This window comes from Erigeron canadensis, chromosome 1 (genome assembly GCF_010389155.1).
Source record: "Erigeron canadensis isolate Cc75 chromosome 1, C_canadensis_v1, whole genome shotgun sequence".
NCBI classification, from domain to species: domain Eukaryota; kingdom Viridiplantae; phylum Streptophyta; class Magnoliopsida; order Asterales; family Asteraceae; genus Erigeron; species Erigeron canadensis.
In genome coordinates this window covers 19,485,714-19,499,971 of record NC_057761.1, presented here as the reverse complement: position 1 = coordinate 19,499,971, position 14,258 = coordinate 19,485,714, and the positions used below count along the sequence as shown (strand labels likewise).

The 14,258-nt window shown below is 32.3% G+C and overlaps 1 protein-coding gene across 2 annotated transcripts; it reads left to right on the top strand.

Annotated features, from left to right (window-relative positions):
- The first annotated feature begins 5,203 nt into the window (after nucleotides 1-5,203).
- Nucleotides 5,204-13,324, top strand: LOC122584333. Of its 2 annotated transcripts, none has more exons than XM_043756539.1 (10): nucleotides 5,204-5,331; nucleotides 6,424-6,678; nucleotides 6,764-6,998; nucleotides 7,279-7,448; nucleotides 7,524-7,666; nucleotides 7,755-7,932; nucleotides 8,744-9,287; nucleotides 9,784-9,896; nucleotides 10,828-11,071; nucleotides 12,991-13,324. In XM_043756539.1, the coding sequence occupies exons 2-10, from the start codon at nucleotides 6,488-6,490 to the stop codon at nucleotides 13,216-13,218; spliced, it is 2,046 nt and encodes a 681-aa protein (XP_043612474.1). In that variant the 5' UTR covers nucleotides 5,204-5,331; nucleotides 6,424-6,487; the 3' UTR covers nucleotides 13,219-13,324. The 2 variants fall into 2 exon arrangements, with proteins under 2 accessions (XP_043612474.1, XP_043612479.1); XM_043756544.1 differs by having other exon boundaries at nucleotides 6,410-6,678.
- Nucleotides 13,325-14,258: the final 934 nt, after the last annotated feature.

Below are 14,258 nucleotides of genomic sequence, written 5' to 3'. Positions count from 1 at the left end.
CCTGTTTAAGATTAAAAGTAATGATGGAGGTGATGGTGTTCGTGATTTAGAACCGATGTAAAATAGTAAGCTTACTAAATTAATGGTAACTTCTAAACGGAGAAATGGTAATGTAAACTTGTTTTTGTGGTTGGTGTTATATGGTGGTTCTGGTGCTTTAAGCGAATGCAAATGGCAGCAGCAACTGACTTTAGATTCCCTGGTGTACACTTTCTTCTTCATATGCGTCATCATTTTATACCATAAAAAGCATCCCAGGGCTTATTAGTATGGCATGGGTGATGGGGTATGACAGTATCGTGTTTGCTGTTAAAGATGAATTATAGGCTTGCTTACTAGCTACATAGGTGGTTGTCAATCACTCCATACGGAAGAGACGAGAAAGTATAATTGAAAATCTTGGTTTTGCATGACCATTTATCGAGGCCCTTCTTCTGTCGTGGTCAAGCTCTAATGAGGTGATCTTCCTCTGGTGAGGTTGACCATAATTAAGGTCTCTTCCTCTATAGAGGTTGTTTCTGTTTTGTCCTTTACATTATACTTTTGAGTTTTTGTTATGAAGGAAAAGAAAATAATTCAAATAGTTTTAAAATATATTGACTTCGTGAGTTTTTTTTAAGATGAGAAAGAAATGAAGTTATATAATTTGAAAGGATTTTTCTATTACTTTTGTTTTAAAAAATTTCCTCTCATATTTGGTACTAGATTATTTTCCCGCGTAATACGCGGGATAAAAATATTAAGTTTTCATAATACACAGTTAATATTTTTTTCTTAAAATTTATAATAAAATTCTCAAATAATATATTATTTTTTATTTAAAATCTATATTTAAACTATATTATAAAGCATTTAAAGTAACTATTTCAATATTTTTAAAAACTCTATTTAATACCCTCTCAAACACATTGGAGTTTTGTGCATTACATGAACTACAAAGAAAGTTATATATTCTTTTATCCCTAATAGAAAATCATAAGTTATTAACGGATAAAGCAGGACTTCTATATGTTAAAAGTCCATAATTAATAAAATCGATAAAGTTAATAATTTTTCTAGTCTCAATTTGAGATTAGACAAAATTGAACCCCAATACATAAAATACTACAACATAAAAATTACTTAAAGATAACAAATATTAAAATTGCATTGAAAAAAAATAATCTCTGGTCACTTGTTTTTTTATTAAGCTCCAATCTACATCTATATCTATACTTTATTATAAAACAAACTGCCTCTTTCTTTTTTTAAACTTTCTACTTTTGAAATACTCAAAATACCCTTAAGTTTTAACACATTTTCTACTCACACACTAAATCTACCTAAAATATCCTTAAAATATTTCAACCATATTTATTCAAACTATCTTTACTTTATTCATTAATTTAAATATTTTCACCTAATGTCTATAAACAACTCTTAATAAAATTATATAAACAAGATATATCCGATAACCATATAATAACTATATTAACATTTACATCAATTACTTTTAGATTGATAACCACATACCACCACCACCCGTTGCTGCCACTACCGTCACATTGCGCGGATACCTATCTCGTTGACTTCAGATTTTAATATAATTAAATTTAAGGGTTAGGGCATTATCTTCTCGTATTTTTAACCATGTCTAATTTAAATGGAGAAAAAATATCTCTTGAAACTTGTTTTTGTAATTTATTTTTTAAAAATTTAAAAGTCACATTTTTTAAAATTAATAAATTGATAATTTATTAGTATAATAATATCTTGTTTAAAAGATAAATAAAATCTCATTAAATTAATTAAATATCTCATCTCATCATTATTATTATTAATTTACAGAATTTTTATGATATATGGGAGGAGTATATGTTCGTTACTTTTTTTATTTATGCATTAGTTAGTATTAAAATTGACTTTACATATGCAATAAAATATAATAGACCAAACATATATTATATTAAATAAAACTAAAATATAAATTTCAATAACTAATGGACTATCTAAATTTTATATAAAAATTGTTTTGATTAGACAATACTTTATATATATATATATATATATATTGTTGGTTAATAATTTAGTATATTTACTATTTAGTAATCTAAAAATAGAAATAGAAATAATCAATCCTTAGATTAAACTTTACGGAATATATAGTATAGTTTACATTTTAGGAATGATTAGTAGCAATTAGTTTGTAATTAATATTTAGTATTTAGTATTATTAGTTTTATAATTAGTAATCTAAAAAAGGATAGTGATATTAGCAAAATAATCCAATAGTTAGAATTAAAACTTCTTTTGCATCTAAGGGTTGTAGCTTTTTCAAAAAAGATTTTAAGGGGTTGTTTTATAGTTATTGGTAGATGATTTGAAAGAATTATATCTCCTCTATTCTCATCTCATCATTTTATTTATTTTAGATTGGACTCATAAGACAAGAATAGAGCATTATTGCAGCCTTTGACTTTTTCATCCGTTTTAATTTGTTCTTAATTATTTCTTTACTAATTATTGTTCAATCTTTAATTTTACCTAAAAACACTTATGTAATTAATAAGTACATCAAATAAATTCATTAATGATCAAATGAGTTATAAATTCATTAAAATGAATAGATAACACACAATAAAATACGTATAATTTTAGTGTTATTACAGAATAATGGAAGGTAATAACCCAATTCATTACATTTCTCATACCATTACATCATCCATTATATTCCGTCGTTATTTCACGATTCAAACAATCATAGAAATTTGGGATATTTGATATTTATATATTTAGAATGAATATTTGATATCTTTATATTTATAATTTTCTAAATTTGATATTTTTACATTTATATTGAGTATATTTGATACTTATATTTATCTAAAATGAGTATATTTGATATATTTAAAATAAGTTGGATATATTTTACATTTATAAATTTTCTTAGCAACAAATACGTTTTGAACCCTTTCGAGTTATGATTTAATAATGTTATATATGAAATGCGCTCTTATATTTATGTTGTAAACAAAAAATGGAGAATTTTAATTTATGACCTCTTCAACCATAATTTGACCCATTACCACTAAACTATATTATTTTGATATTTTAATACACATTTTTTAAATTCTATTTTCATGCTTACTTATTTAGAAAGGGGTTAGATTTTTTCTTTCATGTCAAACGGTCTACGTCATCGCCACCATTATCCCCATATGCACAACCATCATATTATTAGTGGGTTGTTCCACAATATATTCAAGGTCCCTTGTCGGTACCCTAACGTATTATATTATACTAGACAAATGTTCGTGCCATGTGGCGGCGACGATGATGGGTGGCGACAACAGCCGTGATGGTGAAGATATTATTATTAACTAGTTTTTAAGGCCGTCTGATGGACGAGTAAATTCAAAAAATGTTTTTGAGGTTTCGTTTTAAGGAAATTATGTCTCGCTTGAAATGAAACGTATTATAGATTCTGGATCAATTTGTTATAGCTTATATGCTAAGATATACAACTTTTACGGTAAATGAATAGAGAACAATTTTCAATAGATACATTTACATTAATTGGATGAGAATTTATTGTATACATAATCAATGGTATACAAAATTGAATGGGGTAATCGGTGTGACGGTGTCTCAATGTTCTGCAAAAAATTTCAAGATAGGATTAGGTTGAATTGTTAGAAGTTGTTGTAGAAGATTTTGATTGAGTTTTTATTTTATTTTCAAATTCTTTTGTAAATATAAAAGTAGAAGTAAAATAAATTAACAGGGTTTACAAATTATTTTTTTTATGTTGTATTAAATTTAAGTTAATCAGAAAAAAAAATTAAAAAAATAAAAGAAGGGATGGGCTAGAATTTGGTCTCAAGAGAGATCCTGGTGGCTCCAAATGCTTCTTCGGGATCCTCTTTTAGTATAGTATTGGATTAGATGTCAAAGTAATTATGTAAAAGAGGTAACATAGTTATTTGATGGGTTGAGTGATGTTGTTGTAAATAATTTCATTAAGGTTATTATATGTATATTAATTAAGGATGTTTAAACTAATAAATAAAAGAGATATTCTTGGTTATCAAAAAGTTAATTGAAAAAAAAAAGACGGCAATTGCTTCATAATATATAAAATAAAAAAATAAATATCGATATAAAATAGTGTATATAGAATTATGAGAAAGTTACAATTTTTTGTCAATGAGCTTGGTATTTTTTTCACTTTTGTCACTAAAGTGAAAAAATAGCAAACAAATCCTGAACTTTGCAATTTCACTTTTCGTCCTCACGACTAACCGAAATTAGTTTTTTTTATTCGTTATGCTTGGCCACGTTCATTATTTTTTTGTGCACTTTTCATCCTTTCCATTTTTTTACAATTTTTTTTTCATTTTAATAATTTCAAAACTGTCAAACGGTGTATAAATCGTATTTAAAATAAGAGTAAGAGACATATTACAATATTTGTTTTTCTATTTATACTTACCATAATATATACATTAAAATTTTAAAATAAAACAGTTAATGGTGCATTAGTTTAAATAATACTGTATAGTTAATAAAAACATTATAGTATAACGGTGAGTTGGTTTGATGATTTATAAAGTTCAATAATAAAAAATGTTAGAAATGATGATAACAAATATTATATTAATTTTAATAATCTTAAAAGAAAAAAAAGGTTTAATTAAGTATAATCTAAAGGAGACATGTATCACCTAGAGAAAACTACAATCGTATTTTAGTACATTGGTAGAGATGACTTGTTATGTATTTTATTTTATTTATTCATCGTGTTAATCGTACATTTATGTCATTGTCTCGTTTGATAAATCGTCATTTGTTTATACATTATCGTCCTTTCTTAGTATAATTTGATAGTGGCTCTACTCATTCAATAGTTTCTTTTAAGATCTTCTATAACCCTTTACGATTCTACATCGATAGGTAAAAAAATGCAAAGAAAAGTGAAAAAAAGGAAAGGACGAAAAGTGAACAAAAATACTAACGAACATGGGCAACCTTAACGGAAAAAAACTAATGTCGTTAGTTACGGGGACGAAAATTAAAAAAAAAAATACACCAAGTTTAGGATTTCGTTTGCTGTTTTTTCACTTTGATGACAAAAATCAACAAACGAGTCAAGTTTAGGACGACAAATGTAGTTTTCTCTAAAATTATACTCGTAAATGATTAGAGATGAAAAAGTAAAGAAAAAGAAAAGAATGCGGTTGTATTAGAAAAAGAAAAAAAGGTCCAGAAATCACGCTGTTTTATCAGGCTGATTCTCATCTCACCACCGGCACCTCTTTTTCGCAAAGATTTCCTGTCAAATTTCTTCATTTGGTACGTTTTTTTTCTTTTTTTTGCTTCTAAAATATATTTGTCTGCTATGCTTAGTTATTTCTGAATTCTAGATATATAAATCACAAGGGGTAGTATTAGTATTATTTGTAGTAGATCAACAAGTTTCTGTTTATATTTGCTGCTGCATTTTAAATAAAATAAAATTGCTATTTAGTCTAATAACCGACTCATGACTTAGTGATCGTCATATTATTAGATGAATGTTGTTAAAAGTTCATCTACTTCCCCTGTTTAAGCCTTGGTCGTATTATTATGAATTTTCCGGCAAGAAGAATTCGCCAAATGTATTTCCGTTAAATGGTGTTTGATCCTCCTTAATCAATGCGGTAATGTTGCCATAAACTTAGACTGCTGGTGTACAGTTATAGTATGTTTAGCTTCATTAACTGATTGTATCTTTTTTATTTGACCTCCCTATCGGAAACTGTCAAGAATTTATTCATTATATGTACTGTTTTGTTTGTGTTTATGGCAATAATAGTAGCCATGTGGTAACAACAGATATCTACTGACTAGAAGGAATCTAGTGTTTGTTTTATAGCTCTCTTTTTCTTCATGTTCAAGTCTTGTACTACTTATAAGTAGAGCTATTTACCCTTAGTGATGGATACACACAAATATATATGTATATATGTGTGTGTGTGTATTTCTTGGTTCTCTCGCTAGGTAACTGTAGGAAATAGAATGTAAAAAGCATTGGTTTCGATTTAAATTACAAGTTGTGCTTTTTTCTATGTCTTTGCACAGTGAATATGGCTCTAAGTTCTAATTCTGTTAACTTAATTTATGAATATGATGTTAGAACTTAGAACCTGGGTAATTTGGCTTCTAAATGTGAAAAATTTCGGTCGAATTAATCATTAAGGATTCAGAAAGGAACTTTTCTCATACCTAAGATATTTTAGATAAAAGAATTATGGTTTCTTGTTGATCTTTAACGAGTTAACTCTTAGGTGGACTATATGACAACGCTAGGTCGTAGTTTGAATGAAAGTATAATTATGATATTTCCTTTTAGGGTGATTAAAAATGTTTTTAACATTGTAGTTTGCTAAAGATGTTGTTTGATAGGTGGTTTGACAGTTGGATATGATTGCATGTTAAGTTGGTAGTCAAGAAAGAGAGAATTTAGAAGATGGCTGCAGTCAGCAAAACCAGAAGTATTATTGAGGGTTTTGTGAGAGATGGATCATTTAAATGGTTATTGAAAAGCCGAAGTCCATTTCATGAAGAGTTTGAGGAGATGAAACTGTCTCCATCTGCTGACAGAAACTGGGTATTTGAGTTATCTCCCGTGGCCAATATAGTTGTCCGGCGATGTTCAAAGTAACTTCTCTTTGCAGACCTATTGTATGTCTGTATCTCCTTTTTGTTCCATCTAGGTATAAATTTTACTCATTTACTACTGCAGAATCCTTGACATTCCTACTCGTGAGCTTCAAGATATCTTTAATCGGGAGGCTTCTGATGCTACAAAAGATCCGTCACTGTATGCCAGGAATTTTCTAGAATATTCATGTTTCAGGGCTCTTGCTGTGTCCACACAAGTGAACGGTTACATGGAGGACAAAAAATTTCGACGTCTAACATTTGATATGATGCTTGCTTGGGAGGTTCCTGATACTGCTAGTCAGCCCACTATGGATGTATGTATTCTACATCGATAACCTGTTTTCCTTAATAGTTCTAATAGAAGGGAGGAAAATATGATGCTTTTCTTCTAGCTTAGTTGGACTAGGCAAACAATGAATCCTGCCACTTAATAACTAAAGATGCGTTCTGATGACATAGAGTTTTGACATTAAACTTTAAATGTGCTTCTTTGCAGTTTAAAGACTCCTTAACTATTGTACAAAAGGGCATTTTGTTGGTGTTTGATATACTTCTAGCATGTATGGACGTATGTTTGAATGTTTGATTTTGCAGATAGAAGAGGATGCAAGTGTGGGGATAGAGGCCTTCTCCCGGATCGCACCAGCGGTTCCTGTTATAGCTGATGTCATCATCAGCGACTATATATTTGAATTTCTTACAACATCGACCGGAGGGCGGCTTCAATATTCTACCTTCGACAAATACCTTATTGGGTTGGATAGGTAGCTACTATCTGTGTTAATTACTAATTGTGGACTTCTTAACATTTATGGTCATCCTACAAATTATATCTACAGGGCTTTGAGAAAACTAAAATCTCAGTCAGAGTCATCTCTCCTTTCATCCCAAAGATCTGAAAGAGGGGAAAAAATTCTGGAAATGGATGGCACGGTAACTACCCAGCCTGTTCTTCAACATGTAGGGATCTCAACATGGCCTGGTAAGTTCAAGTTTATTACTGAAATATTCCTGGGTTATAGAAACGCTAGTATTATGCTGAAATTCTTATGTTATATTTATGGTGGCAGGCAGGTTAACTCTGACAGATCATGCTATGTACTTTGAGGCTCTTCGGGTTGTATCTTATGACAAGCCAACAGTTTATGAGTTGGCTGATGATTTGAAGCAGTTTGTGAAGCCAGAGTTGACTGGTCCATGGGGAACCAGACTTTTTGACAAAGCCTTCTTATATAAATCAGTTTCCATGTAAGGCCTGATGATGCATATAATATGTCTATCACTGCTACATTTCTTATCATATTTTTATACCTATATCCTATTAGTACCAACTTATGTTGGTTGGAAGAGGCTCAAAATGGAACCGGCTCAAAATGATTTTGGGTCAAACTCGGTAACTTTTTACTATAAAACGGCTCAGGCAGGTTGGACTGACTCAAAAATCATGTCCAAGTGTTGTTTTTTTTTCTCATGATAAATGTGTCAGATATAAATTACAAAGTTTGTATTTTGAGAATAATATAATCTTTTGACTTTAGGAGATTTTAAGCATTAGAAAGTGCTAGCATAGTATCCAACACGATTTGGTGTAGGCAGTTAGTTTTAGGCGGCTTCTCTATTTTTTATAAATTGAAAATTAATTCAATTATCAAAATTCATAATTTATATGTATAATTTTTTGATATTCAGTGGTTACCAGAGGTGGATGGTGGTAATGTTGTGTGTGTGTGTGTGAGAGAGAGGGAGACAGACAGACACATACACACACACACACACAGAGGTTACTGGGTTGGGGGAAAAGAGAGTCACTTGTTTTTGTTTTAGTTGGTGCTATTAGGCTTCATATTAAGTATAGAACTATAAATTCTTTAGGTGACTGTCAACCCACTTAACCCATTTTCTTTCAAGCTAATTTTCTCTAGTTGACGTGCTATAGAAAGCGTAAGCCGAATCAACCCATACATAAGTAAATAGGTTTAAATTGTCAATTCTATAGTGTTGTTGTATGTACATGAGGATATATATAAAGTGATCGAGACATTGAGGTTTCAATATGTAGATCAGAAGCAGTTGTTATGGAGCTTCCTGAGCTAAAGGGGCATGCTCGGCGTGACTACTGGCTAGCTATCATACGTGAAATTTTATATGCCCACAGATTTATACGCAAGTTCCAGATTATGGGTGTTGCAAGGGATGAAACACTCCTGAAAGCAATATATGGAATTGTACGGATGCAAGCTCTCAAAGACATGAGTTCTCCAATCCCGTTGTGCTTTGAGGCTGGTCTTATGTTCAATGCTTGTGATCAACTTCCAGGTGGAGATCGAATACTGGAAACACTTGCAACCAGCAGAAATAGCAGTATCACAAGTGGAATGTTTTCAATTTCAGCTACCACCATGGCTTCTAGCTATGGATTAGTGTTTGGTACAACTTCTAACGAATCTGGAATTGTTGTTGGAGATGTAAGTGTTGGAATGCTAACTCCATTAGAGAAAGCTGTTAAGGAATCCAGAAGCAGTTACAAGATGGTTGCCAATGCACAAGCCACGGTCGATGGAGTCAAAGTTGAAGGAATCGATACCAATTTGGCTGTCATGAAGGTATTGTGGAGTTTTTTATTTTCATTTTTTTTATTTCACTAGTTTTACAAGCAACTTAAACTTTAGAGAGTTTCATTGTAAATGGTCTACTTTAATCAAGTAGATGTGGCTAGAGGAGTGGGTCAAGTGTTACAAATCTAACTGCGGGGTCTGGGTCGATATAGACCGGGCTGAGTTGGATGCGTAAGCTATGTTTTATGTATATAATAAAATTACAGAAACGATGAACTTTTAGACAAAATTCAGCTTGTTTGACTGAACCAGTTGATATACAACCCAACAACCCGTTCAAAGTAAATATGTCGAAATCGCTCTCTGAAAATATCAAGAGTCCATACGATTATCCTGTTCTAATGTTGAGCGAGGAGTAACTGCATTTCTAGCATTTACCAATTCTATAAAGAACTAAGCAAAGCAAATTATGCTCTATGGTATCTGTGTGATTTGGAGCAAGTTATCATGATTAGTGAAACTTGTTATTTGTTTTTACTTGTAGGAGTTGCTCTATCCAGTTACTGAACTTGGGAATCGTCTTGTCAAATTATTTTACTGGGAAGAGCCTGTGATGTCACTTTCTTTTTGTCTGGTATTTACTTACGTCATTTATGGGTAAGCTCATAATTTGATTATTCTTTACATATATCTATTTTATTTTGTTGCTAAAACAGGAAGGTGGCATTTAGCAAATCGTCTTGTTTGAATTTATTTAGTGTTCAGTAAGAATTAAATGGACTAGTGAGGTGTGGACTTAGGGCAAATTCTCTAACACAAGTTCAGCTGACATGTTGAAATCACAAAATTAGATAGCCAGTAGATATGGCAGTAATAACTCAGAAAGATATCTGGCTAGAATGTATGGAAATAGTATTACAATAACGTAGGAACCATATTTAACCCAATTAGATGACTCTATAAATAGTAATAGTGAGATATCCATTAGCATCCTTGATTTGATACAAATTCTAGGGTTCTGTTTGGTTAATATCACAAGTAACAGTTACGTAGGAGAGTTACTTTCTTCAAAATGTTTGTAACTATTTACTCTTCTTATTTTAGATACCTTTATGTCTCTTTAGAGTTAAATCACATGATTCTAGAGTAAGTGCACTGTGCACTTAGTAACCTAGCATGATACTGATTGGTAAAATTGGAATAATAATGCAATAATGTTATGATGATTGATGATATCTACGAACTAGTTTGATTAGAACTTGCAATTACAAGAAAAAGAAGGATGAACAGTGCATTCTTTTGCACAATTTATTAATGCTTTGGAGTTGCTGTTTACAGGCTTGTAACCAAATGCAACATAAATATAAATGTATAGCTTCTGATTTCAAATCTAGGTAAATCACTTATGTGTTTAAGAAGTATATGAGAGAGCTGTGTATCAACAGTTTTTGGTTGTGTAAGAACAACTGTAGAGTTCTGGAATATATAGGACAAATATGACTCAGAAAAGAAATAGAGTTTGTAGCTTAAATGTTATTAATGTGGTGTAAAAAAGGAGAAGCATATTTACTTTCTTTATTTGCTGCAGGGGATTAATTTCTTATGTCTTTGCGTCATTGCTTGGCTTTCTTGCACTTTTTATTCTAATGACACGATGGTCTAGTCGAGGACGGCCAGTGGATGAGTTTAAGGTGATAGCACCACCGCCAATGAACACAATGGAGCAGCTCTTGGCCGTCCAAAACGCAATTTCTCAGGCTGAAGAACTAATCCAAGATGGGAATGTTGTTCTTCTCAAACTACGTGGTCTTCTGTTGTCCATATTTCCACAGGTGCCTTTCCCTCATCTTCTTTTCCGCTATGAAAATAAGACTAAATCACAAATAGCGTCCTATATCATCGACTCATTGATGATACTGTACGGTATATCAGGTTCACCTTAATAACTCATCTTGTGACGTTCGAGGTTGTATTTGGATCTTTGACCAATAGTTGAACACTCTAGTAAACTGTAAACCACGTGTTTGTTAAATGTAGAGGTGGCAAGTTTGACCCATTTGCTTATAAACGAGTGGATTTGGGGTATGTTTTCTTGTTAATGGGTCAAATTGCCACATCTAAATGGATACAAAAATTTAGGAAATTATTTGATCGTTCTATAAATATATAAAATAACATCTAATGATGATGATTCAAGGAAATGTTTTGCACGTCAATGACTGTCATCATGGTTTTGGGGAATCTTCACGAAAATGTATCCAACTTTGCACCAATGTCTGTTGTATATGTATTGGACTTTGAACTGTATGGAATCTTCACTTGTTGTCATTATGTATCTAACCTCATGTAACTTGTAAACTGGTGATGTGACGCCGGTTTGATAATATGGGGCAGACTATCTGATAACATATATGGCTGTCATGTCCGCAAGTTATCTTACAAAATAATTTTGGTTAATTAATGAAAAGATCAGCAAATGCATACAGTAACAAAGAGAGACTTTGGTACACATAAAATAGCTTTTTTGTGAAGTCTGACTACATTTTCATGACGTTTTATTACTTTATACAGATGACAGTTTGAATTAGATAAAATTTAGCTTAAGAACTTCTCAATACTGGAAAGGTTTCACTTTTCACTTTCTAGCATGGTCTCTCCAGGCCTTGCAAGAGAACGAAAACAAAGTATTATTGGAATCCTGTATTTAATATTCGATGTTAGTTAAACTGTGTGACAATTTTGTAGGCCATCAGATATATCTTAACTAGGGGTGGGTTATTTTAGGGACTCCTTATTTTAGGGACCATTAGGGACTCGTGTTTTTTGTAACTTACACACCACCATCATCATCTACTACGATATACAAGACTTTTTTGTAAAAACACTAAGACTTTCCGGCGACGGGCCCACCGGAAAATCATGTGTAAGTTAACTTACACATGTGTAACTTACTTACACATGTGTAACTTACACATGATTTTCTGGCAGGCCCGTCGCCGGAAAATCATGGTGGTGGTCGGAGATGATCATGGTGGTATGTAAGTTACAAAAAACACGAGTCCCTAATGGTCCCTAAAATAAGGAGCCCCTAAAATAACTTTTCCATATCTTAACCAACTCTTAATTAGGAAGGGTCATTATTATATTTGTACTTATAACGAAGACTAGATTTTACTCTTTTTAGGTGACCCCCAGACCACCCGGGCTACCAGCCAAGTTGTTTGATCAGAGAACACAGGGTTCCTAGAATACGCAATAATTCTTGGAAGCGGGCAAACCGCCAGCGTTCCGCAATCTTGATCTTTTAGGTGGGCCGTGGGAGTAGGTGGCTCCAAGGAGTAACTGTCATGTTGAACTGAACCTCATTTGGAGAATCCAAGTGTTTGTCACTCACTAGCCCCATAGGGTTAATAACATGGAAGTAGATTGGCTGTAGCTTAAAAAGTTCCTAACGGAGTGGTTGCAATTTCCATTTTCTAGTCTCTCAGGGCCTCAGAATAGAACATTCAGTATAGGAGGTTATTTTCTTCTGTATACAAGTCGAAAATCTAAGCATCGTTTGACAATATCCTCACCATTATTATTGATATCATTACCAACCTTTAACTAGGAACGAGTGAATTTGTACCTTCAGCTTGAAAGTTTACGGAAATGTTAATTTGATATCCAAATGAAAGTCTTGACAAAGTTTAACAGATACGGTAAATGTGTAGAGTTTTACTCTAAAAAATGTCTGTTTTTTCTTTGTCAGGCAAGTGATCGATTTGCAGTTGCACTTGTGATTATCGCTGTATTTGTGGCGTTTGTACCCATGAGATTTGTAATTTTGGCTGTGTTCTTGGAGGAATTCACAAAGTACTCTCCTATAAGGACACCAAGCACAGAAAGATGGAGTCGGAGATTGAGAGAGTGGTGGTTTAGCATACCGGCAGCTCCTGTCGTACTGGAAATAGTTAAAGAAGACAAGAAAAAGAAGTAATAATTAAGTAGGTGTAGATGTAAATAGACCTCACTCCAAATTTTACTTCTAGATTCAAATAAATGTAAGATATTTAAAATTATCATGTGAGAGTACATTTTGTTAATGGCCAATCTCTAAATTGTGTGTGCATTGTATGTGTAATGTGTTTAACTTATCTCTGAAGGGCAAAAACAGAAAAGTAAAACATATTCTGAAAGGTTGATGTTCTCCACAGCACATACTCAGTTAGCTCATGCCCATAATGTGAGATGTAAACCAAGTGTGCTTGGAAAATTTTGTTTTGTTTCTCTTTGTTTTCTTTTTTCTAAATTTTAGAACGGCAAACTATAATACTCTTAGCTGCTTCTTCATTTCTATAGGCTATGTGTGAGATCCATTCCTTTCTTTCTTTTTTGTTGTTATGAACTCGATTGGCTTTAGAATGGGAGAATAGAAGACATCTTGTTTCTTATGTAGATCTACATTTCTGATTTGACTAAATGGATTGCTTTTTTCGCATCTTTCATTTTTAGAAAAACCGAAAAAAAAAAAAAAAGCAAGACTAATTGACTAATAACTAAGTTATTCAAGTTTTCTCTTCTCTAGACTACAATGAGTACTTAAAAAGGGGCAAATTGGATTCGATTCTCTTTTTTTCTACTATTCATTCTTTTTCTGCAAGAAATGAATTCTGCATGACACAGGTTGGTTGTAGCTACGTAAGCTGGTGTACAGGTTCATAAAGTCTGCAGCTATAAGCAACAATTTGTTATATAGTCGCCAAGTTTGTTCAAACAACCTTTTTTGAGTATAGCAGGTCCGACGTACTCGCGGGGCGAAATTCTTTTCTTAGGCTGTTGGAGGTTTTTTACTTCATTCCTTCACTCCACTCTCATCCTTTATCTTATCTTCTACCCCCCCCCCCCCCCCCCCCTACACACACCTACACACCCAACCCTAGTGATATGGATATGAATGCAGTGTTCAACAGGCTTTCTGCCATTCCAGACGAAATTGCACAAGTGCAATATGATCTTGAAAGGAGTTTGAGAGCGAGA

Excerpts from the sequence above, each read along its gene's own strand:
- LOC122584333 (XM_043756539.1), top strand. The coding sequence starts at position 6,488 with ATGGCTGCAGTCAGCAAAACCAGAAGTATTATTGAGGGTTTTGTGAGA. Across the intron at positions 7,667-7,754 it reads AGGGATCTCAACATGGCCTG|GCAGGTTAACTCTGACAGAT; the intron begins GTAAGTTCAAGT and ends TTATGGTGGCAG. Across the intron at positions 11,072-12,990 it reads TGTTGTCCATATTTCCACAG|GCAAGTGATCGATTTGCAGT; the intron begins GTGCCTTTCCCT and ends TTTCTTTGTCAG.